The sequence below is a fragment of the Mus musculus genome, chromosome X, assembly GCF_000001635.26.
Source record: "Mus musculus strain C57BL/6J chromosome X, GRCm38.p6 C57BL/6J".
Classification (NCBI taxonomy): Eukaryota; Metazoa; Chordata; class Mammalia; order Rodentia; family Muridae; genus Mus; species Mus musculus.
This window is the reverse complement of record NC_000086.7, coordinates 94,366,979-94,393,548: the sequence shown is the minus strand read 5'-3', so window position 1 is coordinate 94,393,548 and position 26,570 is coordinate 94,366,979. Positions and strand designations below refer to the sequence as shown.

The 26,570-nt window shown below is 41.1% G+C and overlaps 1 protein-coding gene across 8 annotated transcripts in view; it reads right to left on the bottom strand.

The window, feature by feature from the left end:
- The window catches only part of Apoo (apolipoprotein O), a 50,084-nt gene extending 23,545 nt beyond the window's left edge, over positions 1–26,539 (bottom strand). For 2 of the 8 annotated variants that reach the window (NM_001199339.1, XM_011247668.3), the window contains exons 1-5: positions 26,064–26,395; positions 13,516–13,623; positions 11,319–11,438; positions 5,830–5,884; positions 2,709–2,804 (exon numbers count right to left, since the gene is read on the bottom strand). In NM_001199339.1, the coding sequence (NP_001186268.1) occupies positions 2,709–2,804; positions 5,830–5,884; positions 11,319–11,438; positions 13,516–13,530 (286 nt within the window). In that variant the 5' untranslated portion in view covers positions 13,531–13,623; positions 26,064–26,395. Of the gene's footprint in view, positions 1–2,708; positions 2,805–5,829; positions 5,885–11,318; positions 11,439–13,515; positions 13,624–26,047 lie in introns of all 8 variants that reach the window. The other 6 variants (NM_001199338.1, XM_011247667.3, XM_011247666.2 and 3 more) reach the window with 5 other exon arrangements.
- Between the last annotated feature and the right edge of the window lie 31 nt (positions 26,540–26,570).

The following is a 26,570-nucleotide window of genomic DNA, read 5'->3' as shown; positions in this document are numbered from 1 at the left end:
TGTTTTGTTTTGTTCTGTTTTTTACTTTGTTTTGCTTTTGGAGGTAAACTCACTATGTAGCCCAGACTAGTCTTAAACTTGTGACTTTTCTGTCTCTGCTTCCTGTGTGGTACAACTCATATTTTTTAAAGCAAACTGACCACCTTCCTATTCAAATACAAATGACAATTGCTGCTTTCCTTCCCTTACTGAGATTTCATTAAAACAGCAGTAAGAGAATACAATACAGATCAGAAATGCCATAAGAAAGAGAAAAAGTGCAGAGGCGTCACTGGCAGATAAGAAGTCATCCAGGCCAAGGATGTGGGTCAATGGTGAATTACTGCTTAGCTTAACTAAGCCCTGGGTTTCATTCCCAGCACCACAAAAAAAGTGTCAACTGTTAAAGGAATACAGCACAGTTACTTGCCTGACACGTATGAGGTCCCAGGTTGTTCCCCAGCACCACACATGTCACACACACACACACACACACACACACACACACACACAGTCACACCAGTTAGTGCCTAAGAGTAAAGACCTCCTCCATATAGTCTGCTCCCATCTGGCTTAACCTAACCTAGAATCTGCCTACCTATAAAGAGCCTGCCTATAAAGCCACATTTATACACTGAGTTCTTACTGGCATTTCAATTGCCTCATTCTGAAACATAACTTGACAACCAAGGATCAGCAGGCATTGGAGGACAGCCTGCGATATGAAAGTAACATCCAGAGAACAAGACCTCATGGAAATGACCAAAGAAAAACATTCATAAAGAATGAAATAAAGCAAGCAAGGAAACATAAGACACACTATTGTCACTTAGAAAGAACTCATTATTAACTAAGGAGAAAGCAAATCCTCATAGAAAAAGCAGAGCTAAAGAAGAAATAGACTGACTGTGCACTCTGCCGTCTGCAATGACAGATGCTAGTTTGGATGAAAAAGAACTCCAAGCTATCCAAACTGCCAGAATGAAGAACAGACATAAAAGGTCTTGGAAAGTCTCTCACACATACGGTTTGTAAAAAGCAATGTAAGCATGTAGTTCAACAACATGGCTGAATGTGGCAAGGAGAAGGTGACATAAAAGCCCAGGAAATGGAGCTCAATATTGAGTACAAAAGTCCATGACAACAATTGGGTTAGTCTTAGAGCAGGTTACAGGCTGGGACTGGGAGGAGAGTGGACTCCATCCAATAAACAGTCTGGAGAAACGAAGTGAAAACCAACTAGGAAAGTGTGCAGGAGTTTATTCCTCAGGTGGACAAAAGCCATCACCTGGGCAGTGTCCCCTCCTGACTCTAAAATAACACCTAAGGCACAAAGAGGGAAGAGTTCAAAAATTAGAGCCATCGGTATAAACTATGGTCTCTTTTATGGTGGTCAGATTACAAGGTTCTTTGCTGGGATATTTCTAGTTTGAATTTTGTTTGTTCTGTTTGAGAAACTTTCAATCTGTAAGCCAGGCTGTCCTGGAACTCACTATGTGGCCCAGATTGGTCTTAAGACAATCTTCTTGTGCCTCTTGGATGCTGGAATTATCGCACTAAGCTTCTAATCACAGTTTTTACAATATCTGCATTTTATCCCCATAAATCTTTATTTTACAATGAGTAAAACTACAACTAGATCATAAAAACAATCTCCTCAGGGTGAAGCAAAGACAACCTTGCTGTGTCGCCCAGGCTGAATTTAAACTTGCTTTGTATCCCAGACAGGCCTGGAACTCACAATCCTGCTTTACCTTGAGTGACGAGATACACACCACCATCAACTGAGACAATATGATTCTTTGCAATACATTATTATTTTCTGATATAACAGTAGAATAAAGTAATATTTCCTGGTGCTTAGGCTTGAGCCCAGGGCCTCAAGCATAAAAGCATTTTGTCACTGAGCTATGTACCCCAGCCCTACAGTCATATTCAGAGATACTAGGTACTGTAAATGTTACGCATTTCTAAAGTATTCATATCCTCACTAAGTGAAGGGGTGACAGGTGAAGAAGTTAGTTAATATGCGAGGAAAGCACTGTCCTGCTTGCTGTGATTGTGCTGAGCCTGAGCATAACAAGGCTTTTGTTTTATTTGAGTTTTGGGGTTTGGTTTTTGTTGTTATATTGTTGTTGTTTTGGGGTTTTTTTTGTTGTTGGTTTGGTGGGTGGTTGGTTTGCTTTGCTTTCTTTTTCTTTCTTTTGTGTTTGTTTGTTTGTTTTGTGGGCTTTTTTATTTTTTTGTTTCTCTAAGTAACAGACCTCTGGCTGTCCTGAACTCACTTTGTAGACCAGGCTGGCCTCAAACTCAGAGATCCACCTGCCGCTGCCTCCAACTCTGCCTCTGCCTCTGCCTCCACCTCTGGAATGCTGGGAATAAAGGCATGTGCCAACATACCTGGCAACAGTGGAACATTTACAGTTTGTCAGGTGTGAAAGACTTTGAACAGAACTTTACTCTTTCTGTACCATAGAGCAATATTTGAACAAGTAAATGTGCTTATTAAGTAGAACTAATTTCTTTTTCTTACCAAGAATATAAATTTCTATGTATGTTTAAAGTCAAATGTAACTGGATAAAGACACACATGAATCATTATGTTAAGAAGTCCACATTCAGGAACCAACTTATTAAAAAGCTATTAAATATGGATAAAGAGCCACACATATATCCCATCTCTCCCATATAAACTGACTCTGGGGGGAACCCTAAAAAATTGCACCTACCTCTAGCAAAAAGGAGTCCAACAAAACCAGCAAAACCAATAACACCGAGTCTTGGGAAAAATCCAGGAGGCGCATTTTGAAGATAGTTATAGTTGTCTACGATGGAATAAGATTGGGAAATAACTCCATAAACTGTTCATTAAAACCAAAAGCAAAAGTCTCATACATAACTAGAACATGCACTACCAAATGTTCCCCGACCATGCATCCTTTGCTTCCTGTTAGTACGTATTTGTTTTGTTTTGTTTTAAGTCTACTTTCATTTAGTATAAAGCAAACCCATGATCATCCTGCCTCACTTCCCATGTGCTGGGATTACGGGTGTGCATCACCAAACCTAGCTCACACTTTTTAAAGACAACCTTGCTGTGTGGCCCAGGCTGAATTTAAACTTTCTTTGTATCCCAGACAGACCTGGAACTCACAATCCTGCTTTACCGTGAGTGATGAGATACACACCACCATCAACTGTGACAGTATGATTCTTTGCAATACATTCTTTCAGGAACCAAACACATTCAAATCAGAAAACCAAGTGTCTTTGCCATCTGAACTCATTATTTGAACTAAAGAACAATATGTTTGGATAATGAAGGAAAACTGCAGCATAAATTTGTGCTGGCTAGGGTTTTGTCAACTTGACACAAGCAGGGTCGTCTGGGAAGAGGAACATCAACTGAGTAATTGCCTCCATCAGACTTGCTTGTAGGCAGGTCTTGAGAGCATTTTCTTGATTAATGCTGATTATGTGGGAGGGCTCATGCCATTTGGGGGTAGAGCCACCTGTGGGAGTGTGGTCCTGAGTGCTAGACCTAGAATGAGAGACCTAGGAACACTCAGTCCTAACTGGGATGCCCATATCAAATCCCCCATCTCAGGGCTCAGGGAACCCCATCAAAGGGAGGCAGAAAGAACATAAGAGCCAGAGGAGACAGAGAACTCCAAGAAAGCAAGACCCTCTAAATCAACATCAACTAAGTTCATATGAACTCTCAGAGACTGAGGCAGCAAGCACAGGGCCTACAAGGGGCTGCACCAGGTCCTCTGCATAGATATTATGGCTTCCAATTCGTGGTTTTAAAGATATTTCTGAGGGCAAAAACAAGTAGGTCTCTGATTCTTGTGCCTTCACTTGGGCTTTTCCTTCTGTTGGCTTCTCTTGTCAATTTCCAATGTGTTAGTTTTTGTTTTATCTTAATATTAATTATTTAATATTAATTATTTAATATTATCCTGTTTGTTTTCTAATGACAAGCATAAAGGGATGAGAAGGGATCTGGATGAGAAGGGAGGTGGGGAGGAACTGGGAGAAATAGAGGGAGGGAAAACTGTAATCAGGGTATATTATGTGAAAAAAAATCTATCTTCAACAAAGGAAAAAAATAAAATAAAATTGCATTAGTGTTAGAAAAAGAAAAAGAAAGGAACTCAGGCTGAGCAAGCTACGGGGAGCAAGTGAGAAAGGAGCACTCCTCCATGGCCTCTGCTTCAGTTGCTACCCTAACTTCCCTCCAGGGTAGCTTGTAAACTGTTAAGCTGGGATGAACCCTTTCCTCCCCAAGTTGCTTTGGTCATGGCGTTTTATCACAACTATAAAAAGCAAAGTAGAACAAGATTGATGCTAGAAGTAAATAGCCACTCTTGCTGGTCATAGAATTTAATAATTTAAAAATAAATACAACAGTGAGCCTACTCAGGAAGTAAATAATACAACACATGACCTTATTTGCCATGCCTACGCATGTCTTAAGACTTGGATTTGCATGCTCTCTCCTTTCCTCTCCTGTCTATGGAAGCAGTCTCACAGCAGACTGGAGCCTCCTCAGGCACTGAGTGCCTCCTCAGGAACGCTCATCCTAAGTCATCCGCATAGACACTGCCTCCTTCTCTAAGGTGCCATCAGAAGTCAGTCTCGGTACCACCCCTGCTATCTCACCCTAAGCATTTGATCCTTCATGCCTGTGTTTTCTGTCCCCCACACACAATATATGTTCTCTCACGGTTGATTGCTTAGACTTATATGTTACCTTCTCTTGGTGATAACAGTAGATACTTATCCAACAGATCTTTGTTAAGACCACCACCAGGTACAATGACACATACCTATGAAGTTGTCACGGTGAAACCCATTACTTTGCATGCTAACCTTAAAAATTAATAATTAAAAAAGAATACTGCCAAGAGTTGTTTAATACCAGATGAAGTAATAAATGACTTGAAGCTAGGTCATGACTTCATTCTCTCTCAACTTAGCCTTAGCCTTCCCTATGTTTAAAATGCTTCCTGGAAAAGCCTGAGTCCTGTCTCTAAACACTGATCACATTGAGCCAGCTATGTGTTGGTTATACAGCTTTTCCAGGAAGACCAGCTGAATTCCTTCCTGCATCTAGATTTTATGCACTTTTTTTAAAAAGTTGTTATTGTTGTTGTTGTTGTTTTAGACTACACAGAGATCTCTCTATGTAGTTCTGGCTGCCCTGGATCTCACTGTGTAGAAAATGGGCCCTTGAACTAGCAGAGATCCATTATTGTCATCTCCCTCCTCGTTGATAGAAGTAAAGGCATGTGCCACCATACCTGGCCTGTGCAATATCCATTAACGCCAGCTCACAAATTAGTATGACTCACAAAATCCAGTGAGGAGTAAGCAAGCTCTAGTGCACTGTAATTTTGTTGTTGTTGTTGTTTGGATTTTAGCACTGGACCTCACAGATGCAAAGGAAACAGTCTGCTACTGGGAGTTATTTGACATGTTTGACTTTTTCTTCCTGAGTTACACAGAGTCACTACAAAGACTTAAGAAGATGCGTCCCATTCTGCTACTGGGAACTTACATCCCCAGCCCTGGAGTTGGTTTTTTTTGGTTTTGTTTTTTTTTTAATTCTAAGGTACAAGTACTTGTTAGCCCAACAATGCTAATAATATTGAAGAGATTCATGAAATAAGACTCTTCTGAAACCTATTTCAAACACAGATCATCTTCCAGAAAACATCTAGATAGCTCTAGATTTGTCCATATGATGTCAAAGACTCTGATTTCCAGAGCCAATTTCCTAAAAACTTAGTACAATAGTTCAATAGGATGAAATAACCGATTATGCCTAATTAAAACTCAACTTACCTACTCCCCACTGGACAAAGTGATCCACCTTGGGTTTAGTATGGGAGTATATTTCCTACAAAGATAAAAAGAAATAGAATGAGTAGGGCTTACTGAATAAATTATCATTATTAACATCTTTTGGTGCTGGGGATGGATCTAGAGCAACAAACACTACCATTAAGCTATACCTCTAGCTATTAAAGTTTTTAAACAAAGGGATCTACATTCAGTTTTATTGCTTTTTTCCTCCTTTTCAAGGTCCCTTTCACTACAGTAAGCTGTACATCAGAATGCTTTACTACTGCCACAGGAAGCAAAGAGTCCAAGTAGAATGGGGTTTTGAAAACCTAATCTTCTCACTTTTGAGACTGAAGGAAATAAGAAAATCAACGAGTTGGAGAAATAGCTGAGTGATTAAGAGTACACATTATTCTTGCAGAGGAAAGAGTTCAATTCCCAACACCTATGTCAAGTAGCTTATAGCTACCTGTAAGTCAAACTCCAGGAGGATGCAATCCCTCTGTTCCTCACAGGCACCTGAAGTCAGGTAAATAAATCCAAAAGGCGACAGAAAATTGATAGTCTTGATAATCAGAGATGGTCCTTCCCCCCATGAGCAATGCTGGCACCCCAAATCCCAAAGGTCATGTAGGCTGCCAAAACCCCAGCATAGATACTCTACTAGGCCTGAAAACTTTGGTCATAAGAACCCCAGGCTACTCAGGCCAGAAGACTAGAAAGAAAACAGAAATCAAGAGGAAAAAAAATCTAAATATCTATGCAACAAAGACAAACTCAGAAACCAGTTCCTAAACTTATAATTATCCCAACCCCAGATGACTGGAGGCCAGGGTAAGAACACAGCAGGAGCCAGGGAAATATGACACCAGCCCAGCTATCCTACTACAACATCCCTCACAATAGCCACAGATAATATATATGTTGGTGTAACTCTAAACAAGCAAGTGAAAGTCCTGTATGACAAGAACTTAAAATCTTTGAAGAAAGGAACTGGAAAAGGTATCAGAAGATGGAAAGATCTCCCTCGGATTGGTAGAATTAACATAGTGAAAATAGCTATCTTACCAAAAACAATCTACAGATTCAATGCAATCTCCATCCAAATTCCAACACAATTCTTTCAGATTTTCAAAGAACAATACTCAACTTCATATGAAAAACAAAAACGCCAGAATAACTAAAATAATCCTGTACAATACAAGAGCTTCCAGAGTATCATCATCCCTGATCTCAAGCTCTACTACAGACCTACAGTAATCAAAACCACATGGTATTGGCATAAAAGCAGACAGAGCGATCAATCCAACCCAATCAAATGAAAGACCAGCATATAAATTCACACACTCAGGGACACCTCATTCTTGATAGAGAAGCCAAAAATATACAATGGAAAAAGGAAAGCATCTTCAACAAATGGTGCTGATCTAACTAGATGCAAGTATGTAGAAGAATGCCAATAGATCTATATTTATCTGCCCAAAACTCAAATCCAAGTGGATCAAAGACCTCAACATAAAACTGGATACACTAAATCTAATAGAACAGAAGATGAAGAATCGCCTTGAATGCATTGGCACAAGAAATAACTCCTTGAACAGAACACTAATAGTGCAGGCACTAGGATCAACAATTAATTAATGGGACTTCATGAAATTCAAAGCTTCAATAAGGCAAAGGACACTGCCAATAGGACAAATCAGCAGCCTGTTACAGAATGGGAAAAGATTTTCACCAACTCCATATCTGACAGAGGGCTAATATCCAAGATATATAAAGAACTCAAGAAACTAGACATAAAAAAAAACCCAAAATATCCAATTAAAATATGGGTTACAGATCTAAACAGAGAATTTTCAATGGAGGAATCTCAAATAGCCAAGAAAGACTTAATGAAATGTTCAACAACCTTAGTCATCAGAGAAATGCAAATAAAAAGGACCCTGAGATTCCACCTCACACCAGTCAGAATGGCTAAGATCAAAAAGTCAAGCAACAGCAGATGCTGGCAAGGATGTGGAGCAAGGGGAACACTCCTCCATTGCTGGCGGGAATGAAAACTTGTACAACCACTTTGAAAATCAACATGGTGGTTTCTCAGAAAATTGGGAATTGATCTACCTCATCCCACTTCTAGCATATCCTCAAAGAACACTCCATCCCACCACAAAGGGCATTTGCTCAACTACGTTCATATCAGCTTTACTCCTAGTAGCCAGAAACTGGAAACAGCCTGGATGCCCGTCAACCAAAGATCAAATAAAGAAAATGTGGTACATTCAAACAATGGAGTATTACTTAGCCACTGAAAAAATAATAACATGAAATTGCAGGTAAATGGATGGAATTAGAAATAAAAATCATCCTAAGTGAGGTAACTCAGACCCAGAAAGACAAACATGGAATGTACTCACTTCTAAGTGGATAGTAGCTGTAAAGCAAAGGATAACCATGCTGTAATCCACAGACTCAGAGAGGCTAAGTAGCTAGGAGGGCTACATGAATCTCCCTGGGAAGGGAAAATAGAATAGTTTTTGCAGTGGGCTGGAGGTGGGTGAGGACAGGAATAGCAGAGGGGCGGGAAGAGAGGGGTGGGAGAGATAAGTGGAATCAGGGGCATCTCTGGGATGAGGTACAAACCTAGTACAATGGAACTCCCAGGAAACCATGAGGATGACCCTCTAGCTAAGACTCCTATCAATGGGGAATATGGAGCCTAACCTATAACCAAGCAAGACTTCCAATGGAGGAACTGGCCTGCCTACAAGATGTGCTGTAGTAAAGGTGGGGTAAGAAACTGTGGGAGTGGCCAACCAATTACTGGTCTAGCTTCAGACCCATGCCACAAGAAGGAGCCCATTCCTGACACTGCCTGGAGGGCCAGGAACCAGAAGGCTGGATAGCCGGGACCTAGGATAGAACCAAACACTGGCATTAAAAAAAGTCAATGAAATGATTCCTAATGATATTCTAGTATACATATAAATTGGAGCATAGCATAACTGTCTTCTGAGAGGCTTCTAGAAAGAGATGGAAAGACCCGCAGCCAAACATTAGGCAAAAGTTGGGGAAAGTGGGGGGAGGAAGGATTGAAGGAGCTAGAGGGGTCAAGGACACCACAAGAAAACCCACAGAATCCACTAACCTGGGCTCATAGGGGCTCACAGAGACTGAACTGAAAACCAGGGAGCCTGCATGGGACTGACCTAGACCCTCTGCATATATGTTATAGCTGTGTAGCTTCGTGTTCTTGGGGACTCTTAACAATGGGAGCGGGGGCTGTCTCTGACTCTTTTCCCTGCCTTTGGGACCCTTCTCTCCTTATCCAGCCTTGATATGAGAGAAAGTACCTAATCTTATTCTAATTTGTTATGCCATACTCAGTTGCTATCCCTGGGAGGCCTGTCCTTTTCCGAAGAGAAACAGAGGAGGCATGGATAGGCGGTGGGAAGGGGTGGTGAGGAGAGGAGGGTGAGGAACTGCAGTCAGATTGTAGTATATGAGAGAATCTATAAACATTTTTTAAAAGAGAAGGCTTGTGGTGGAATCATGAAGCTTAGTGTTCAGACGCCTTTTTTTCTCTGAGACAGCATCTCCTTATATATTCAGGCAGGCTGCAACCATGCAGCTTCAATACCTTTAGTGCTGGGGTCACAGGCATATGCCACCACGACCAGCTGACAAAAATACTGTCTTACAGAACAAGCAGGCTGGGGTGCAGCTCACTGGTAAGGTGTGTCTAGTAGAATGTGCTTAGACCATTGATAGAGTTAATATGCTTTTTTCCTTCCTCAATTGGTAAACAGAAAAAAGTTCAACAACAGCATAATTAATGAAATTTAAATTTTTACAAAAAGTCTTGGATGAAAATTGAATTTGCAGATCTTAATTAAAATAAACCTGGATCCTCTTATATACATTAACATATTATTTTCCTTCCTTTTCCTTCCTTTTCAAAATCATGAGCAAGTACAGTGAATATGTACTAAAGCCTACAAAAGCATTCTATAGACTGCAAAATTTGGTTTCAGATATTTAAAATCAGAATACTTTCGGTTGCTTAACAACAAGTGTCTGGAACCTAAAACATGCACGATGACAGAAGTCAAGCTGTACCTGTAGTAGTCACTGGAGTGGAAAGTTCAATACTCAAACATGTAATTCTACCCTACTACGTATGGCATCTACTTTCCTATTACAGTACCCAAATACTCTATAGTCATGCCTGGGATTTTTGGTTGGTTGGTTTTGCTTGCTGTGTTTCTCTATATAGCCTAAGTGTCTTGGAACTATGTACACCAGGTCAGCAGAGGCCTCCAGAGTGCTGGGATTAAAGGTATGCCCCACCACACCTAGGTAGTCTCACCTGCATGCGTATCCATGATCTGAAATGTATAGGAACACATGTTTGTTAGGTTTCAGAGGGCTTGGGGTTTTGGTTTTGGTTTTTTGGTTTGTTTTTGGTTTTTGGTTTTTGTTTTTTTGTATTTTTAGCATGGATGTCCCTAGTATGAAAATCCAAATCCAAAATACTCTCAAATCAGTGATGCTCAGACTGTAGAGATGTGTAGTTTTTAGAGGGAGAGAAAAATCTCATTTTTCTGTATGTGTGTCCATGATAAGCATGTACAGGTATGTGTTATATACAGGTGTGTGGTGCCTGTGTGTGACAGCAAGTTTGGGTGCAGATATTCACCTTTGGGTGTCATTTCTCAGGAGCCATACTGTTTATTAAGATGGAATCTCTCACAAAGACCTGGGTCTTGCTGATCAGGCTAAGCTAGGCGAGTGAACTCCAAAAATCTACCAATCTCTGCTACCCCAATGCTGCAAGTCTATGCCAAGATGCATACCTTTTTTGGGTGCTAAGGACTAAACGCAGGTCCTCACGGAACAACTGAGTTATCGCCCCAGCAATAACAGCACAATTTTGATATACATGCTTATGTTTTATTCATTTCCTCCCATTGGTGTCACATGTTTACCCTGATATACACAATGGCTTTTTAATACCAACCAACAAGGTAAGGTAATTCTTAGCCCTCTGCTCTCTGGGCAATGTGCCACAGCTCTTCTGATGAGAGCTAACTTCCCCTCACTGCTGCAGAGTGCCAGGCTTGATTGCACTTGCTCTCCGGGTAGCATTAAGGGACATTTAGAAATTAGGCAGGCTTATCTTTGGATCCTTATTACACCTTTTTCTAAAAACATGAACTCAGGGCTGGGCATGATGGCTTACATCTGTTAACTCCAGCACCTGTGCTAGTCAATGAAGCAGGAAGATTGTCAGTCAGTCTGAGGACAGTCTGGGCTATGTAGTGAATTCCATGCCAACTCTACAGAGTGAGGTCCTACGAAGGAAGCGAGAGAGAAGCGAAGGAGAGAGGGGGAAGGGAGGAAAGAAGGGAGAAAGGAAAGAAACAAACAATAAAAAATGAAAAATTACAGCCAATATAGAATTTCCATTATTAACTCTTAAGTAGATGTACCTGACAGAAACTTGTATATGGCTCACAATGATGTCGGAGTTGTGAGATGTTTTCTTCAAGTTGAGTCCTTGGCTCCTCCACATATTTAGATTGACCCTCAGGAACTGAGTAGAGTGAAAGCTACACATATTAAAACAAAAAGAAAAGCATATACCATGAGATCATGTAACATAGGAGCAGTTTTGTAGGTTAATACGTCTATAATAATTTATAAATTACAGTTACCCTAAGGGCTGCAACCTCTAACTTTACTTCAGATGGCCTTTGTACCTTACTTCCTCAATAAAGACAAAGACAAGAGGGCAGGACTGCAAGGCGCTCTGTCTTCTCCCTACCTACTCTACCATTTTGTCTTGGTAGTGTGGGGTATTAAACCTATGCAAGGCAAGCCCTCTATCAGTCTACAGGAGTGATATTTTACCTTAAACTTAAAGTGGAAAAAATTCTGCTATTCTAATGAGTGAAAGGAGGAGTTTGGTGGGGGGTTACATTTTCGGGGAGGGTATGTGTCATGGTGCACATGTGGCAGTCTGAGGACAACTTACAAGAGTCAGTTTTCTCCTGCCATATGGGTCCTAGGGATCAAACTAAGTCATCAGGCTTGGCAGCAAGTGCCTTTATCCACTGAGCCATTTTACCAGCTCATAGGTTTTGTTTTGCATTTGGTTGGTGGTGGTGAGGTTTTTTTAAGAAAAAAAAAGGCTGAGAGAACTGAAGAATAACTGGTTATATGGCAAATATCAGGCTGCTACTGATCAAAGCAGGTGAGCAAACTCATTGCCCACCTAGAAAAGAGCCTTCTCAGTAGCCACCATTAGCCACCTCTTCCCCGTTAACAGTACTAAGGCCTGAGAGGAGAGGAAAGAGAAGCTAACTAACTAGCTTTATAGAACACTATTCAAGTAATCTCGCCTGGCCACCAGGGACTTCAGTACATCCCTTTATTCCAAGGTAACAGACATGGACCAAAGTAGAAATTCCAAATAGTTACTGGGAAATACAGACAATAAAGAATATAAACAATGCAGAGAAGATATCTTATTTATTTCGTTGATCTAGTATGTACTAAATATTTAGTTAAGCATCTCTAATTTTGCCAAGAACCAGAAAGAATCTAAGCCTTTAAATTCTTTGAAAGAAAAAAAAGTGAATATTTTGGATCAGCAGTCCAGAATCAGGCAGGCCACGCCAAAAAGTGAGTTGTACAGAGACCCACAACTGGACAATGTATAAAGAGTGAGAGCTTTTGGAACAGTCAACCCTAAATGGGATGTCTTCACCAAACCCCTCCCCTCAGGGCTAAGGGGGCTACACAGAAGAGGAGCACTGTAAGACCCAGAGAGAGTGGAGGACTCCAAGAAAATCGTGTCCTCCAGACCCAACAGGACTGAAGCACATATGAACTCAGCATACACAGGGCCTGTATGGGTTTAAGCTAGACAGAGCCTCAGTGCTCAGAAAAGGAATTAGACACAGGCTCCTGTCCCTAATCAAGATGCTATCTCCAAATGACATCCTCTTGCAAAGGAAAAACTAGTTCTCACCAATGAAGTCTCACTGAGTGTATTAAACACACTTAGGAGCAGGCCTCGTGCCCAGCAGTAGGTGGTCAATACAAACGTACTCAATGGTAATTCTGTAGACTTTCTGTCTCATACTGATTGCTTTGGTTTTTTTGTCTTACTAATCTTCTGTTTGTATATTATGTTTTCAGATTTTGTTTTGAGAGAGACAGACACACACACACACACACACACACAGTGTTTCTCATGGTTTTTCTTTTTCTTATGGTTTGGGATTTTTCTTTGCCTATTTGTTTTCTAGAGAGATACAGACAGAAGTATGGAATTGGGGAGACAGAAAGGATCTGGGAGGAGTTGGGGGAAGGAAAATCATGATCAGAATATATTGCATAAAAATAATAGAAAATAAGTACTTACTAGGAAAAGTGATTTGTGCTTTCTAGCAATTTCCCACGGAGAAAACAAACTATCAGAAAATGTATAGGTAGGTCTTCTTTTTAAATATTTTCTAAGTGTGCCAAGGAAATACATTACTATTCAGTATCTCAAAGAGTAAAAAAAATAAAACTACAAGTCTTATCATCTTGATATATAATTTATAAAAACTCTCCCTAACTAAGTCAGATGTTTATAGTGTACCATTTAGTATCTTCATCACCTCATGAGATCATTACCTCATCGATCTTCATGTAACTTTTGTGAGGCGAGTCCTTTTTGGGTGCTGCATAGACTCTGAAGGTGAGCAGGCTCAGGCTGGCTGGCCCCACAGATCTCTGAATTACCTGGAATACGAAGGTAGTTGTCAATCTTTTCTCCATTCGACAAATCAGGTACATACTATATAAGCAGGCCCATAACCTCAGCCACTCACAGGAAGAAAAGCTTACTTTGAAGTAAATGCATTTTTGAAATTCTGGGGATATCAAAACATAAGCATGTATTGTGGAAGAGTTCAAACTTCAAGACTTTCTCTTAATTTTCCAAAGACAAAAGTAACAAAGCTTTCAATTGAAAAATTAAAAGACACAGCTAAACAAATTGGTACCAATTTATATATGATATATATCTCTGAAAACTGTCTGTGAGTATTCAGCCAGCCTGGTCTACAGAATGAGTTCCAGGACAGCCAGGGCTGCTACTTAGTGGCTCAAGAAACAAAATGAAGCCCCAAGGTCATCTTAGGCACTGCCCTCAATCCTTTTGGTCACTACGCTCTGGTAATTGTGTCTATTAAATGATCTCACTTCTCCACACTCTTCTTTATCCCCTACTTTACCCCTTTATTCCTTGCACCCTCATTTTTTTCCCAGATGGTTTCTAACAGCATCCTAATTGGTTGCCTAGCCCACTATAGATTCAAAACACCACATGAGAAACAATGATCTATCTAAACTACAACCCTGATTAGATTCGTCCTTTTCTTACTTGAGGTCCCCCTGCCCCCGCCAGGACTTTTCCATAAACCAAAGATCTACTATAACCTGCTACAACCACTTTCTCTAACCTCATCTGGCCACCAAACACGGACTTTCTGGTGTTCTCTCATGCGGTTTTCCAGCTGCCTGGGTTTACGTTCACTGATTCCTATGGCCGTTTTGTCTTTTCCCACCGGACTGCCTTTTGTACAGCAGAGAGGACTGGTGCTTTTACTTTACATTTTAATCTATGTATTTATGCCCATCAAGCTCTCCCTAGCAGGTTAAAACCCCTCTCAGAATGAAGTGTGTCTTACTCCTATCTCTACTGCTGCAGCTGTGCCTGACACAACAGAAATGTTTGCCGACTGCTCATGCATGGCCTGTTATAATGAGACAGCGGGAATAGAGGAGAGAACGGTGAAGGATGCTGTTTTATCTCAGGGAGCCACACTTCAGAATCATAGAAATCATAGTACAAAGATTTGCAAAAACTGTAATACAAACCACTAAGCCACTTGGTAACACAAATCCTTACTCCAAGAATTCAGCTGCTTAAAATTCCAGAGTAAGAATTCCAATATATCAGAGATTTTAAATATAGCTAATTAAGATCTAAACTGAGGCAGAATTCTTGAGTACAAGGTCAGCTATAAGCTATAGAGTGAGATCAAGGCCAGCCTAGGCCTCATAGCCAGGCCCTGTCTCAAACAAAATCCAAAAAGACTCAGGCAATCTATGGACTAATTCTTCAGCTCAGGCCACAAGAGTGGAGTCCTGGGAGTTAGCCAAGATAATAACCCTGGCAAGGTCATAAAAACACGCAGATCACAGAAACTAAACTGTCCTTGCGGCTCTGCACATTAAAGAGTACTGCCCAGAATTCTGCAGCTTCGGAACCACACACTTTCCCAGTAAAATTGCTTTAAAAACAAACGGAAAATTCAAGTTAAAGTGCTTCCAAATCCCCAAGTCCCTGACAACTCGCCTTCTAACTCCATGGAGTGAGTATCCAGCAGGTAATCTCTTCTGTTTTTAAAGTAGAAGGCCTATACTGGCTGGTTTTATGTCAACTTGACACAGCCTACAGTCATTTGAGAAATGGGACCCTCAACTAAGAAAATGTCTCCATAAAATCAGGCTGCAGATAAGCTTACAGGGCATTTTCTTAATTGGTGATTATTGTGGGAGGGCCCAGCCTATTGTGGGTAGTACCACCCCTGGGCTCTATAAGAAAGCACAGAGTAAGCTATGGAGAGCAAGCCAGTAAGCAGCACTCCTCCATAGCCTCTGTATCAGCTCCTGCCTCCAGGTTCCTGCCCTGTTTGAGTTCCTGTCCTGACTTCTTCAATGATGAACAGTGATGTGGCCTAACAAATCAATCCTCCCCCATAACAATAATAACCCTAAGACAAGACCTTTTATTTATTCTTCCAGAAGTAGCTACCTTTCATCTTACTAGACTTTCCATTTAAATGATGTAGCTCTTTCCTTTCCAATAAAAGACCTTTTGCGTGCCTAGAAACACAAGAGGGTTCAGAATCACCAGAGAACTGTTTTAAAAGCATACATTCCAGCACCTTCTCCTAAAGAGTCTGACTTGGTAAATCTAAAGAAACCCAAGAACTTATTCTACCCTCAGCCAAGTTTCAAAAATCACTATTCCACAAGATGTTTAGGGAACAGATACTGAACATAAGCTAGTATGAATAGTCGAGTTCACTTATTTTTAAGAACATCTTAAAGACACTGGAATGAAAATTGTTCAAAAAAATAAACAGCAGCATGACTAATTTATACTCCAGAATAGCCTCACTTAATCAAGGGACACTAACTCTCCTCTTCCTTCTCCCCCTTTTCTAGGGGAGGGGTACTAGGAATTAAACACAGAGGCTCTTACATGTTGGGTAACTGCTCTATACCATTTGAGCTACGTATCAGCCCTGACACTCCACTTTCAGTGCTCAACCTTAACCATCTATTTACCTTCTAGCTCCCTCCATGAACTATAAAGATTTGGGGGGGGGGGAGTGTTAACAGGTGCTTGTGAGCCACCTGCTTGTGGGTTCTGGGAACCAAATTCTGATCTTCTGAAAGAAAAGGGTGCTTCTAACTGCAGAGCCTCTCTCCAGCACTTTTTCTTTTCTTTCTTTCTTCTTCGCTCTTCTCTTTTCTTTTTAACAATTTCTGGAGTTTTGTTTTATGGTGGTGGTGGTACTGAGACTAGAACCCAGGCCCTCAGTCATGCTAGGCAAGCCCTCTACCACTAAAGCTACAACCTAGACTACAACTTTACTTTTTGAAGCAGGGTCTTATATAGCCCAGCCTGGCTTGGACTTGGTAGTTACCAGAGATGACCCTAAACTTCTGATGCTCATCGCCACCTCCTAGTGTTGGAGTTACATGTGAGGACCACCATGTTCAGTTATGTGAACCAAGGGCTTTGTACATAAGAGGCAAAACATTCTACCAACTGAATTATATTCCCAGTGCCTAAATTTATTTTAAAATAAACAGTAATCGCACACGCACACACGTGCACGTGTGTGTGTGTATGTGTATATATATATTTTATTTAGCAAAGTCACCCAACAGTATAAAGTTTAGTCAGTGTTGTTGGGAATGGCCTCTGTAAAGAGCAATAACAACAACAACAACAAAATCCAAAGGTTTAAAACATGAAGATAACTTTTTGAACACACCACAATCTTTGTAGCTATATCCACAGAGGATATATGGGATCCCATTTAACAGCTGCTACATTTACAATATATTAAAAATAGTTTCAATCGAGTCCTTTTTAATTAAGGTCAGATAGAATTTCAACTATAACCAAATCAAAGTAATTGACTGCAAAAGTTATGTGAGCAAATCTATAATGCTTTATTTTTAGTTTTCAAGTGTCTCCTTAGCTGGCCCAATGGGCTTTGAGCTCTCCACGCCCTCCCTCCATACCCTGGGGACTGAGATTATGAATGTGTACCACCATCCCTGGCTCTACTGTTTTAATTACTGCACTCTAGCTATCAGGTAGCTGTCATATAGCTTGTGCATTAAAATGCACAGCTCTTTCCAAAGTCATATAAAACTTTTTTTTTTTTTTTTTGGTTTTTTCGAGACAGGGTTTCTCTGTGTAGTCCTGGCTGTCCTGTAACTCACTCTGTAGACCAGGCTGGCCTCGAACTCAGAAATCCACCTGCCCCTGCCTCCCAAGTGCTGGGATTAAAGGTGTGCGCTACCATGCCCAGCCATATAAAATCATTTTAAGGCCCTGTGAAATGTTACTGAATTTTTTAAAGTAAATGTCATTCACAATTAGATATTCCTATACTTACTTACAAAAAGAGATATAGCCACATTTCCCCAAAAAATGTTCAACTGATTCTGTGATCATTTGTGTTTTCTCCCATAGTTTCCATTCTGGAAGCATTTATTCACTTGAAATAGACTACTCCTCCACTAAGAGTGTAATGTGGTAGTGTTACACACCGGGCATACTTCAAGACCCTGAATTCCATCTTTAGCACCACACACACTAAAAGTATTTCCTTTTGATTCCTCAGTTGTTTAAGAGGTAAAAATCTAAAATGAAGGAGCTAAAGACATGGCTCCATGGCTAAGAGCATTGGCTGTTCTTCCAGAGAAGCCAAGTTTCACTCCTAGTACCGACGTGGCAGCTTACAATTGTCTGTAACTACATTTTCAGGGGATCTAATGGCCTCTATGGGCACCAGGCATGCACATAGTACATAGACATGCAAGCAGGTAAAACACTCATGTGAAATAGGTTTTTTAAAAAGTCTATGAAAACTGACCACAGTTTCAAAGTTATGCTTGTTCTAAACAACTAACATAAAACCAAAAGATATGTGCAATTTTTATGGTAAAACAAACTGATGAAAACAACCAATAATTTGGTCCAAATAACCCTACATTGGTGTCCATAAGAACATATTACTAATAATTTCAGTGGCTATGAGCACTTGCTGCTCTTGTAGAGGACCTGGGTTCAGTTTCTAGCACCATATGGTGGCTCACAACCATCTGTATGTAATTCCAGTCCCAAGGGATTCACACCCTCTTCTGACCTCCACAAGCACTAAGTACCCACATGGTGCACCCACATACATGCAAGCAAAACACTCATACACATAAAATAAATAAATCTAAAAAAATTTGTTTTAAGAGTTCAAGAACAAAACATCAAAAAAAAAAAAAAAAAAAAAAAAAGGTCCAAGACAGCAGAAGCAGACACCTACAGTGAACTGGCAAAGAAAAGCAAAGAAGTATTCGGGAAAAGAGACCTCTCAGATCATTGTCAGTGCCTGAATCCTTCCCAGAAACCTGACTGCAAGGTGAGCAGGATCACCACCACTGAAGATGTTAAGCACCTTGCTCAAAAGCTGACTCAGGGAGTTATAAATAAGGAGCTGAAGTGCCGTAGGAACGCCGAGGATCTGGAGCGCAATGAGAATGTGAAACATAAAACCAAGGAGTACATCAAGTACATGCAGAAGTTCAGGCTTGTTTACAAACCTAGAGAGGACACTGAACTAGAGTGACATCAGGCCAGAGTGGATGGAGTACAAGCAAGCGAGTGGAGCGGAAAGGATGAATCCTGTAGCTTCTGCCCTACCCCATGGCCAGGGCTGGGCTACTGATGCGATGACCCACCATCCTGAGCAGTTCAAACTTGCAAGTGTCAGCTGTAAGCTGCAAAAGTGAGCTCTGTCTCCAAATGGCCCCTAGTTGTAAGCTACTGGGGTAACAGCTACAGACCATCAGAGGCAGTAACCTAGGGAAGACCTTGGCTACAGGACCCCATTCTCAAAACTGGGTCTCCCGCTTGGCAGTGCTGACAGTGCACAAACGCATGCGCACCCTCCCCCCCCAAGATCCTTTACCCTGACAAAACTTATTATATTTCAATGCATATGTGAATATATTGAAAATAATTTGTTTGTTTTTCCTCAGTTTTTGTTTGTTGTTAGCATCTATGTGCTGGACTCATGGAAAGACTTTGTAAGGATAGTATAAATTCTCCTGCAAGGGTTAACTTATTATGTAAATATTCCAAAGCAGCTAGAGACATGAGCTCCGGGGTACTGGGTAGTTCATATTGTTGTTCCACCTACAGGGTTGCAGATCTCTTTAGCTCCTTGGGTACTTTCTCTAGCTCCTCCATTGGGGGCCGTGTGACCCATCCAATAGCTGACTGTGAGCATCCACTTCTGTGTTTGCTAGGCCCTGGCATAGTCTCACAAGAGACAGCTATATCAGGGTCCTTTCAGCAAAATCTTGCTGGCGTATGCAATAGTGTCTGCGTTTGGAAGCTGATTATGGGATGAATACCCTTGGTCTTGCAAACTTTATATGCCTCAGTACAGGGGAACACCAGGGCCAAGAAGTGGGAGTGGGTGGGTAGGGGAGTGGGGTGGGTATGGGGGACTTTTGGGATAGCATTGGAAATGTAAATGAAGAAAATACCTAATTAAAAAAATCAACTGAAAAAAGAACTATTCCAAAGCAGGCTGCCTTGTGCTATGTCGATCGGCTTGATTTACTGCTTAAGATCACTTTACTTTATCCAATTTTTACTGAACTTTTTATGTACACAATAAAATCAATTAAAGAACTTGGGGAAAAAAGAGTTCAAGAACAGTCATGGCTATGCAGCAAGTTTGAAGAGCAAGTTTGAAGATAGCCTGAGTTATTTCACTGAGACCCTGCCTAAACAAACAAATGAGCAAACAAAACCAAAAAAAGAAAAAAAGAAAAAGAGAAGAAAAACTACCTTCTGCTACTGCAAACAGAATTTATGAGCTTTTGATCCTGTAGTTTGTACCAAAGCAGCTGATATTTCCTAGCTCTTCTGTATCTACTATAATCTTAAAATATAAGCAAAAACTGAGGCTTGAAAAAATTATTAATATATTTTCCTCACAGAAAAACATTTTATCTTCTGGGTGGGGTGGGGGTACAAATGTCACTACAAAATTAGGCCAATAAAGCCGAGAAAATATATTTCGTCTAGAATTGCTTTCTTTTTTAACTGTAAAAATAGCTATCTAATTGTGTCAACTATACATAGAAAAGTAACAAACCTGTGTGATAAACAGGAACGAAACCCCCTGGCCAAAGTGGTGCGACTGTTGTTCATTCAGGCAGGTCCTGAGTCACTTGGAATGCACGTGACACATAACTAACCAGGTTCCAAATATATTTTGAACTTCCTCATCCAGTTAGAAATTGATTACTGAATACCCAAAACTCCAGAAAGGCTTCCCTCTCTGCCTGCCTCCTCTACCCTCTCTGAATAGTGTCATAGATGCTGCTCCGTCATTTAGAAGGTAAGGTAAGAAGAAGAAGGGAAAGTTGTAGGTGAATAGTCCTTTACTTCAAGTCTTGCTCCCAAATGAACCTGCATAACTAAAACTATACACTACTTAACAGGAAGCACTATGTTATCAATGTAAAACCTTCCTAGACCTAGGTTTCATCTCCCAAATAGGGCATCTACACAGAACTCCAAACCCTCAGGAGAACTTCCTTCAGCCTCATCCGAGCTATGTCTATGATTTATGTGCTTTAAAGAAACCTATGAATATTTTCAAGCAAAAATCATATCTAAGATTCAATTAGTTGATGACAATTTGGATTTATGGTGAAAATCTTTGTTTAAAGAGGAATAAAGACAAGATAAAATAGTATTGGGGCTTTCCATAGCAACCTTAACAGAGCTCTGACCAGATCCTAAAGATGAGCTCAGAAGCAGGACTTTCTAGGCGGCGTCAGTTCCCAATGCAGTTTATGAGAGTTGCCAGAGCCCTGCGTTACTCTTTGCTTACTTATCCAACTAATCTATGTCATAAGACGATACACGAAGCAGCCCCTCCAATGTGAAAAGAGATTCATTTCAGCCAGCACAGAATACAAGCTGCTATTTCACAAGGAGTGACATTTGTGGAATATGAGAAAGAGATCTATTGTTATTTCCATTAAAAGTGTTCAATATGAATATACATATCTGAATTACAATCCACTGAGTATGTATGCTTCCCAATTAAAACAATGAACAAGAATTTCTGAATCTCTCTAGCACCCACAGAGGGTTCCTCATCTTCACAAAACCAAGGCCAATAAAAAATTCTTAAGTGGGAACTAGTATTAGCTCCGAATAAAAATATACTACATGGCATGAAAACATCTCAAAGGAAATCTGAAGGCAGGTAACTAGTTCAAATAAGTTTTAAAGGAAATTCACTCAACATATAAGTACACTATAGTGCATAGTAGTACCATAAAAATACAGCGTAATTCTCACTTCAAGGCTTTTGGCATACTGAAAACTATAATAAACTAACATAAACTAGGGGGAAACTTAGCAAAAGTTCTAAAATACATCTTCTCTAAGATCTATTTTGATTATTACTGTAGATAGGAGAATGTGAGTTTCCCTCTGTGGTAACATGGAGCTGTTCAAGGTCCTAACATTGAACACAAGTCTCTAATGACTTTTTGTGACACAGGGTCTCTCTACACAGCCCTGGCTGTCCTGGAATTCACCATGCTGACCAAGCTGGCCTCTAACAGAGATCTGCCTGCCTCTGCCTCCTGGGTACTGGGATAAAAGATGTGCACCACCATGCCAGCTCCTCCACCGCCTTTGTGTGAGCATTTTCTTTATCATTTAGAAAACCCATTCAACCTTGTCTGGTTAACATCAAAGGTCAGAGCAAACATGTATCCACTGCTGGTCTTCTATGTTTGTTCTCAAAGTTGTGTGAATGTTCCACACACTGGACTTAGATTCTTTAGAGATTCTAATGTCATAGGTCTAGAGTCCCTCCTGCCAGTCATAAAAATGTCCACTAAGCTTCACAGATGACTCAAACCTGCAACCTAAGTTGAGAGCCATTCTATTATAATGTACTTGTTACATTTGTACCAATAGCCACTATAAGACTTAAATCAAAATTTTACAATTACCTACAAGTATTGAAAACCTAGAGCTCACCGGACTCCATCTAACTAATAAACTTGGGGGCTGGAAAGATGACTTAGCAATAAACAGTGCTTGATGCTCTCCTACAGGACCCAAGCTCAGTTGCTGGTTCCCAGCACCTATGTCAAGCAGCCAACAACTACCTCTAAATCCAGCTCTAAGGGACCCAGAGGCCTCTTCTGGCCTCCAAGGTACCAGCACACACATGGCATTCACTATGACATACATATAAATGAAACATAAAATAAAATTAATTTCTAAAGTAAAACTGAACTATGTGAAAGGCCCTCCAACTATATCTTAAATGACCATGGTAGCTGGCTAGATTTGGGAACTCCTTCCAGATAAGAACTCAGTCATTGTAATTGTATTCCACAGAACATTAACTATGCCCAGGCCATAGCCAGACAGTGATAAAATCTATGAAGTAAATAAAATCTAGCATCACACATGGAGAATATATGTATTCAATATTGAAACTTCCTGCTACAACATAAAGAAAAACTGTTTTCAACAACAGAATCCAAATTCTGGCACACTTTTCAAATGTGATTTTTTAAAAATCCACTAATATTCCCTACTGCCTTGAATGTGAATAGCCAATTCAAAACAGTGGTCACAGAGCTGGAGAAATGGCTCAATGGTTAGGAGTATATATTATTCTTACAGAGGACCTCAGTCCAATTCGCAGCACGCACAACAGTCAGCTCACAAATATCTGAAATTCCAGCTTTAGGGAGCCAACATTTCTTTGACCTCATTGGACACATACATAAACACACGTAAATAAATAATACAATTCTTAAAGGAACACAATGGTCAGATATGCCCTCAATAAGCTACATACATTGTACTTCCCTGTCAACACCTATACTATCAACTTCCTTTCCTTCTAGTTCTCATCTCCCTAAGCTGGCAATTCCCAAAGATGGACCAGTCCTATCATTTGTTCTGTCCCCTCCAAGCAGAGACCTGTGATAGCAAAACTCTCAGCAAAACTTTTGCAAAGCATTTTTGCTCCTGGTTTGTACCTCTTCCAAATCCTACCCATTCATAAATCCATTGACCTCAAAAAACCAGGGTACATTCACTAAGGATCTTACTAAATAAATTCTTAAACATTCAAAGTGTGATGACCAGCAGCATCAATGACATGGAGATGCTAAAAAAAATTTTTTAAAAAAGAAAGAAAAAAAGAAAAGAAAGAGAGAAAAAGAAAAAGAAAAAGAAAAAGAAAAAGAAAAAGAAAAAGAAAAAGGAAAAGAAAAAGGAAAATCTGAGGTCCTATCCCAGTCTAGATTTTAAGAAGAGTCATATGCACATTCAAGTTTAATGGGCTGTGGCTCTCAACTGCTAATACCTGGTATCATTCTTCCTATTCTCAAATAAAATTTGTCATTCACTGACACATTATTTGAGTTATATATAATATATATCTATTTTTATATATAATAGTGGAAGGCACTGTGTACACTACCAGAGGAGAAAGATAAATACCACTACCAGAGGAGAAAGATAAATACCAACCTGGCTACAAACCCTGTGATCTATAATGGTGACATGCCTGCAAGACAAGCTGGTGCAATAGCAGCACAAAAGTTGTGGGAGTCACCAACCAATATTTAATTAGAACTAAGGCCCATACCGTGAGGTGGAACCCATACCTGACACTGCCCAGCTGCCCAAAAACCTGAGACTTGATAGCCCCATGGATCTAGCAGAAATCCAAATACTACTGTTCTGCTAAAGAATGTAGCAATAAAATGACTCCCAATGACATTCTGCTATACTCATAGATCAGTGTCTTGCTCAACCATCATCAAAGAAGCTTCGCCCTACAGCAGATGGATGGGAACACATATAGACACCCACAACTGGACAATATGCAGAAAGTGACAGATCTTGGACCAGTCAGTCCTAAATGGGATGTCTCCATGAAAACCCTCCCCTCAGGGCTCGGAGAACCCTGTAGAAGAGGAGGAGGAAAGTCTGTAAGGACCAACAGGAATGGGGACCTCAGGGAAACAGGGCCTTCTAAGCAAAGCATGATAGACACACATGTGAACTCACAGAGACTATGGCATCATGCATAGGCCTGCAAGGGTCTGCACCAGATAGGGGCCCGGTGTTGGCAGAAGTGGACCCAAGTTCCATTCCCAGCACCCACATGGTATCTAACAAACATTTGTAACTCTAGGTCCAGGGGATCATATTCCATCTTCTGGCCTCTGTAGGTACCAGGCAAGTATGTAGTACACAGACATATATGCAGGCAAAACACTAATACACATAAAAAATAAAACAGATGTTCAACACAACTAAAGACACAAAGAACCCCTGGAATTTCCAAAACATCCTCAAAGTGGGTAGTACCAGTCAGTGAGAACCATTGTTTTACAATCGCATTTTTTATCTGAGTCATAAAGCTATGCTAATCTTTCATGTCCATCAATAAATTAAATGTATCAGGATCATGAAAGATTTTCAAAGAGCCAAAGTCAGTGCACACTTGCACAAACTTATCTGAACATACCCGACATGGGCATTGTTGGCTGCAGATCCAGTTTCCATTACACCTTTTCATGAAGCCATTCCTTTTCCCTGTGCTTACGCAGTGGTCCTGTTAGCCTAAGCTAACCAGAGACTAGCATTCCCTGGCAACTGCAATGAGGCTAGTGACAGACACCTGACCCATACTGGTCCAATCAGACCTGAAGAAAAAACATACTCCAAGCTTGGGAGTTTTATCCTCTCCTCTTCCCCTAGTGAATAAGAAAGTACTGTTATGTCAGTCATCTTGAAACCATAAGGAAGACCAACAATGCCATAGTAAATGCCATAGTAAACCCTGATGGCATTGCTGAGCCAACAAATCTATGAGTTCAGTGTCCATCCTTCCTCTGCATTTAGTGACATAATTCCCCTCAGTATTTAACAGTTAGACTTTATTACCCTAATTTCACAATGGGGGGGGGGGGGAACAGGCAGTTAAGTGGAGTTAAGTGACATGTCCATTATCATATAGCTAGTAACTGACAATACCACAGCACTGGAAGGCAGAAGCCATGGTCTCATTTTGCAGCCCTTACTATTGTGCCTCAAACACCCACCGCAGCTGCAAGAAACTTTGAAATGAGGAGCACAAGTCTGAAATTTCATTAGCACCATTCTGTAAATATTGTGTTTCTTGAGACTTGATTTTGTAGATTTCTGGCTGCCTGTGGCTATTTTTTAAGACAGAAACTTTATGTAACACTGGTTGTCCTGGAAATCGCTACGTAAACCAGGCTATCCTCGAACTCATCTTCATGAATTTATCCACTGCCTCTGCCTCCTGAGTGCTGGGATTAAAGGTGTGCACAGCCTGTGGGGTTTTTTTAATGACAAAATATATTTGCCGTTTAAGAAAGAATAATTTATGCTAAAATACAGGTTTTTGAAAGTCTTCACTGTAAATGTCCATCTTATGGAGGACAGTTCGAAAAAACTGTAAGAGGGGAGAAGAGTCGACTTCATACTAATGCTCACTGGGCAGTAAAGCTCCAGCTACATACACACACACACACACACACACACACACACACACACAGAGAGAGAGAGGGGGGGAGGGGGAGGGAGGGGGAGGGAGGGGAAGGGAGGGAGAGAGGGGGGGATGAGGGGGAGAGAGAGAGAGACCCCCCCGCCCCGCCCCAAGCCAGCATCCCCGACATCCTCCGAAGCTGACCCTCCCCCACCCACGGGCCAGGTTCTGAAACTTGATCCTGCCAAGCAACCAAAGCCACAAACCCTGCAGCGCCCAGACCTGGCTTCATCCTCCCCACAACCCCAAAAGGGCATTAGCCGAGGAGGTGGGCACGATAGAGGCGTTTTAACTTTTCAAAGTGTTTCATTCGCGAGAGAGCTCAAAGGGCCGATCCCACCAATCTAGGGTTTCACTCCACAACCTCACAGGTGCTGGTACCGAGTGCTGAATGAACCGCCGCCAAGCCAGAATTTAGCCCGGAGGTGAAAAAGGCCTCAGGAGGAACCGAGTCTGGTCCCCAAAAAGACGCCCGGGAGCGTGGGGAGGGCTCCTGGAGGCTGAGAGGGGACAATGACAGCTGTGACCCGGCTCCACATTCTCACCTTGAACATGTCGCTGGCAGCCGCGGCTCCGGCAGGGTCACCCCTCCCTTGGCCCCTCCCACTATAAAAAAGGCAACTACGGTGGCCGGGTTAGATCCTGATTCCCTTGACCACGAGCGAGCACGAGATGATGCTGTGACGCCAGCTTAACCCGCCAAAAGCTCGGCCTGCGCCGCTAGGTGGC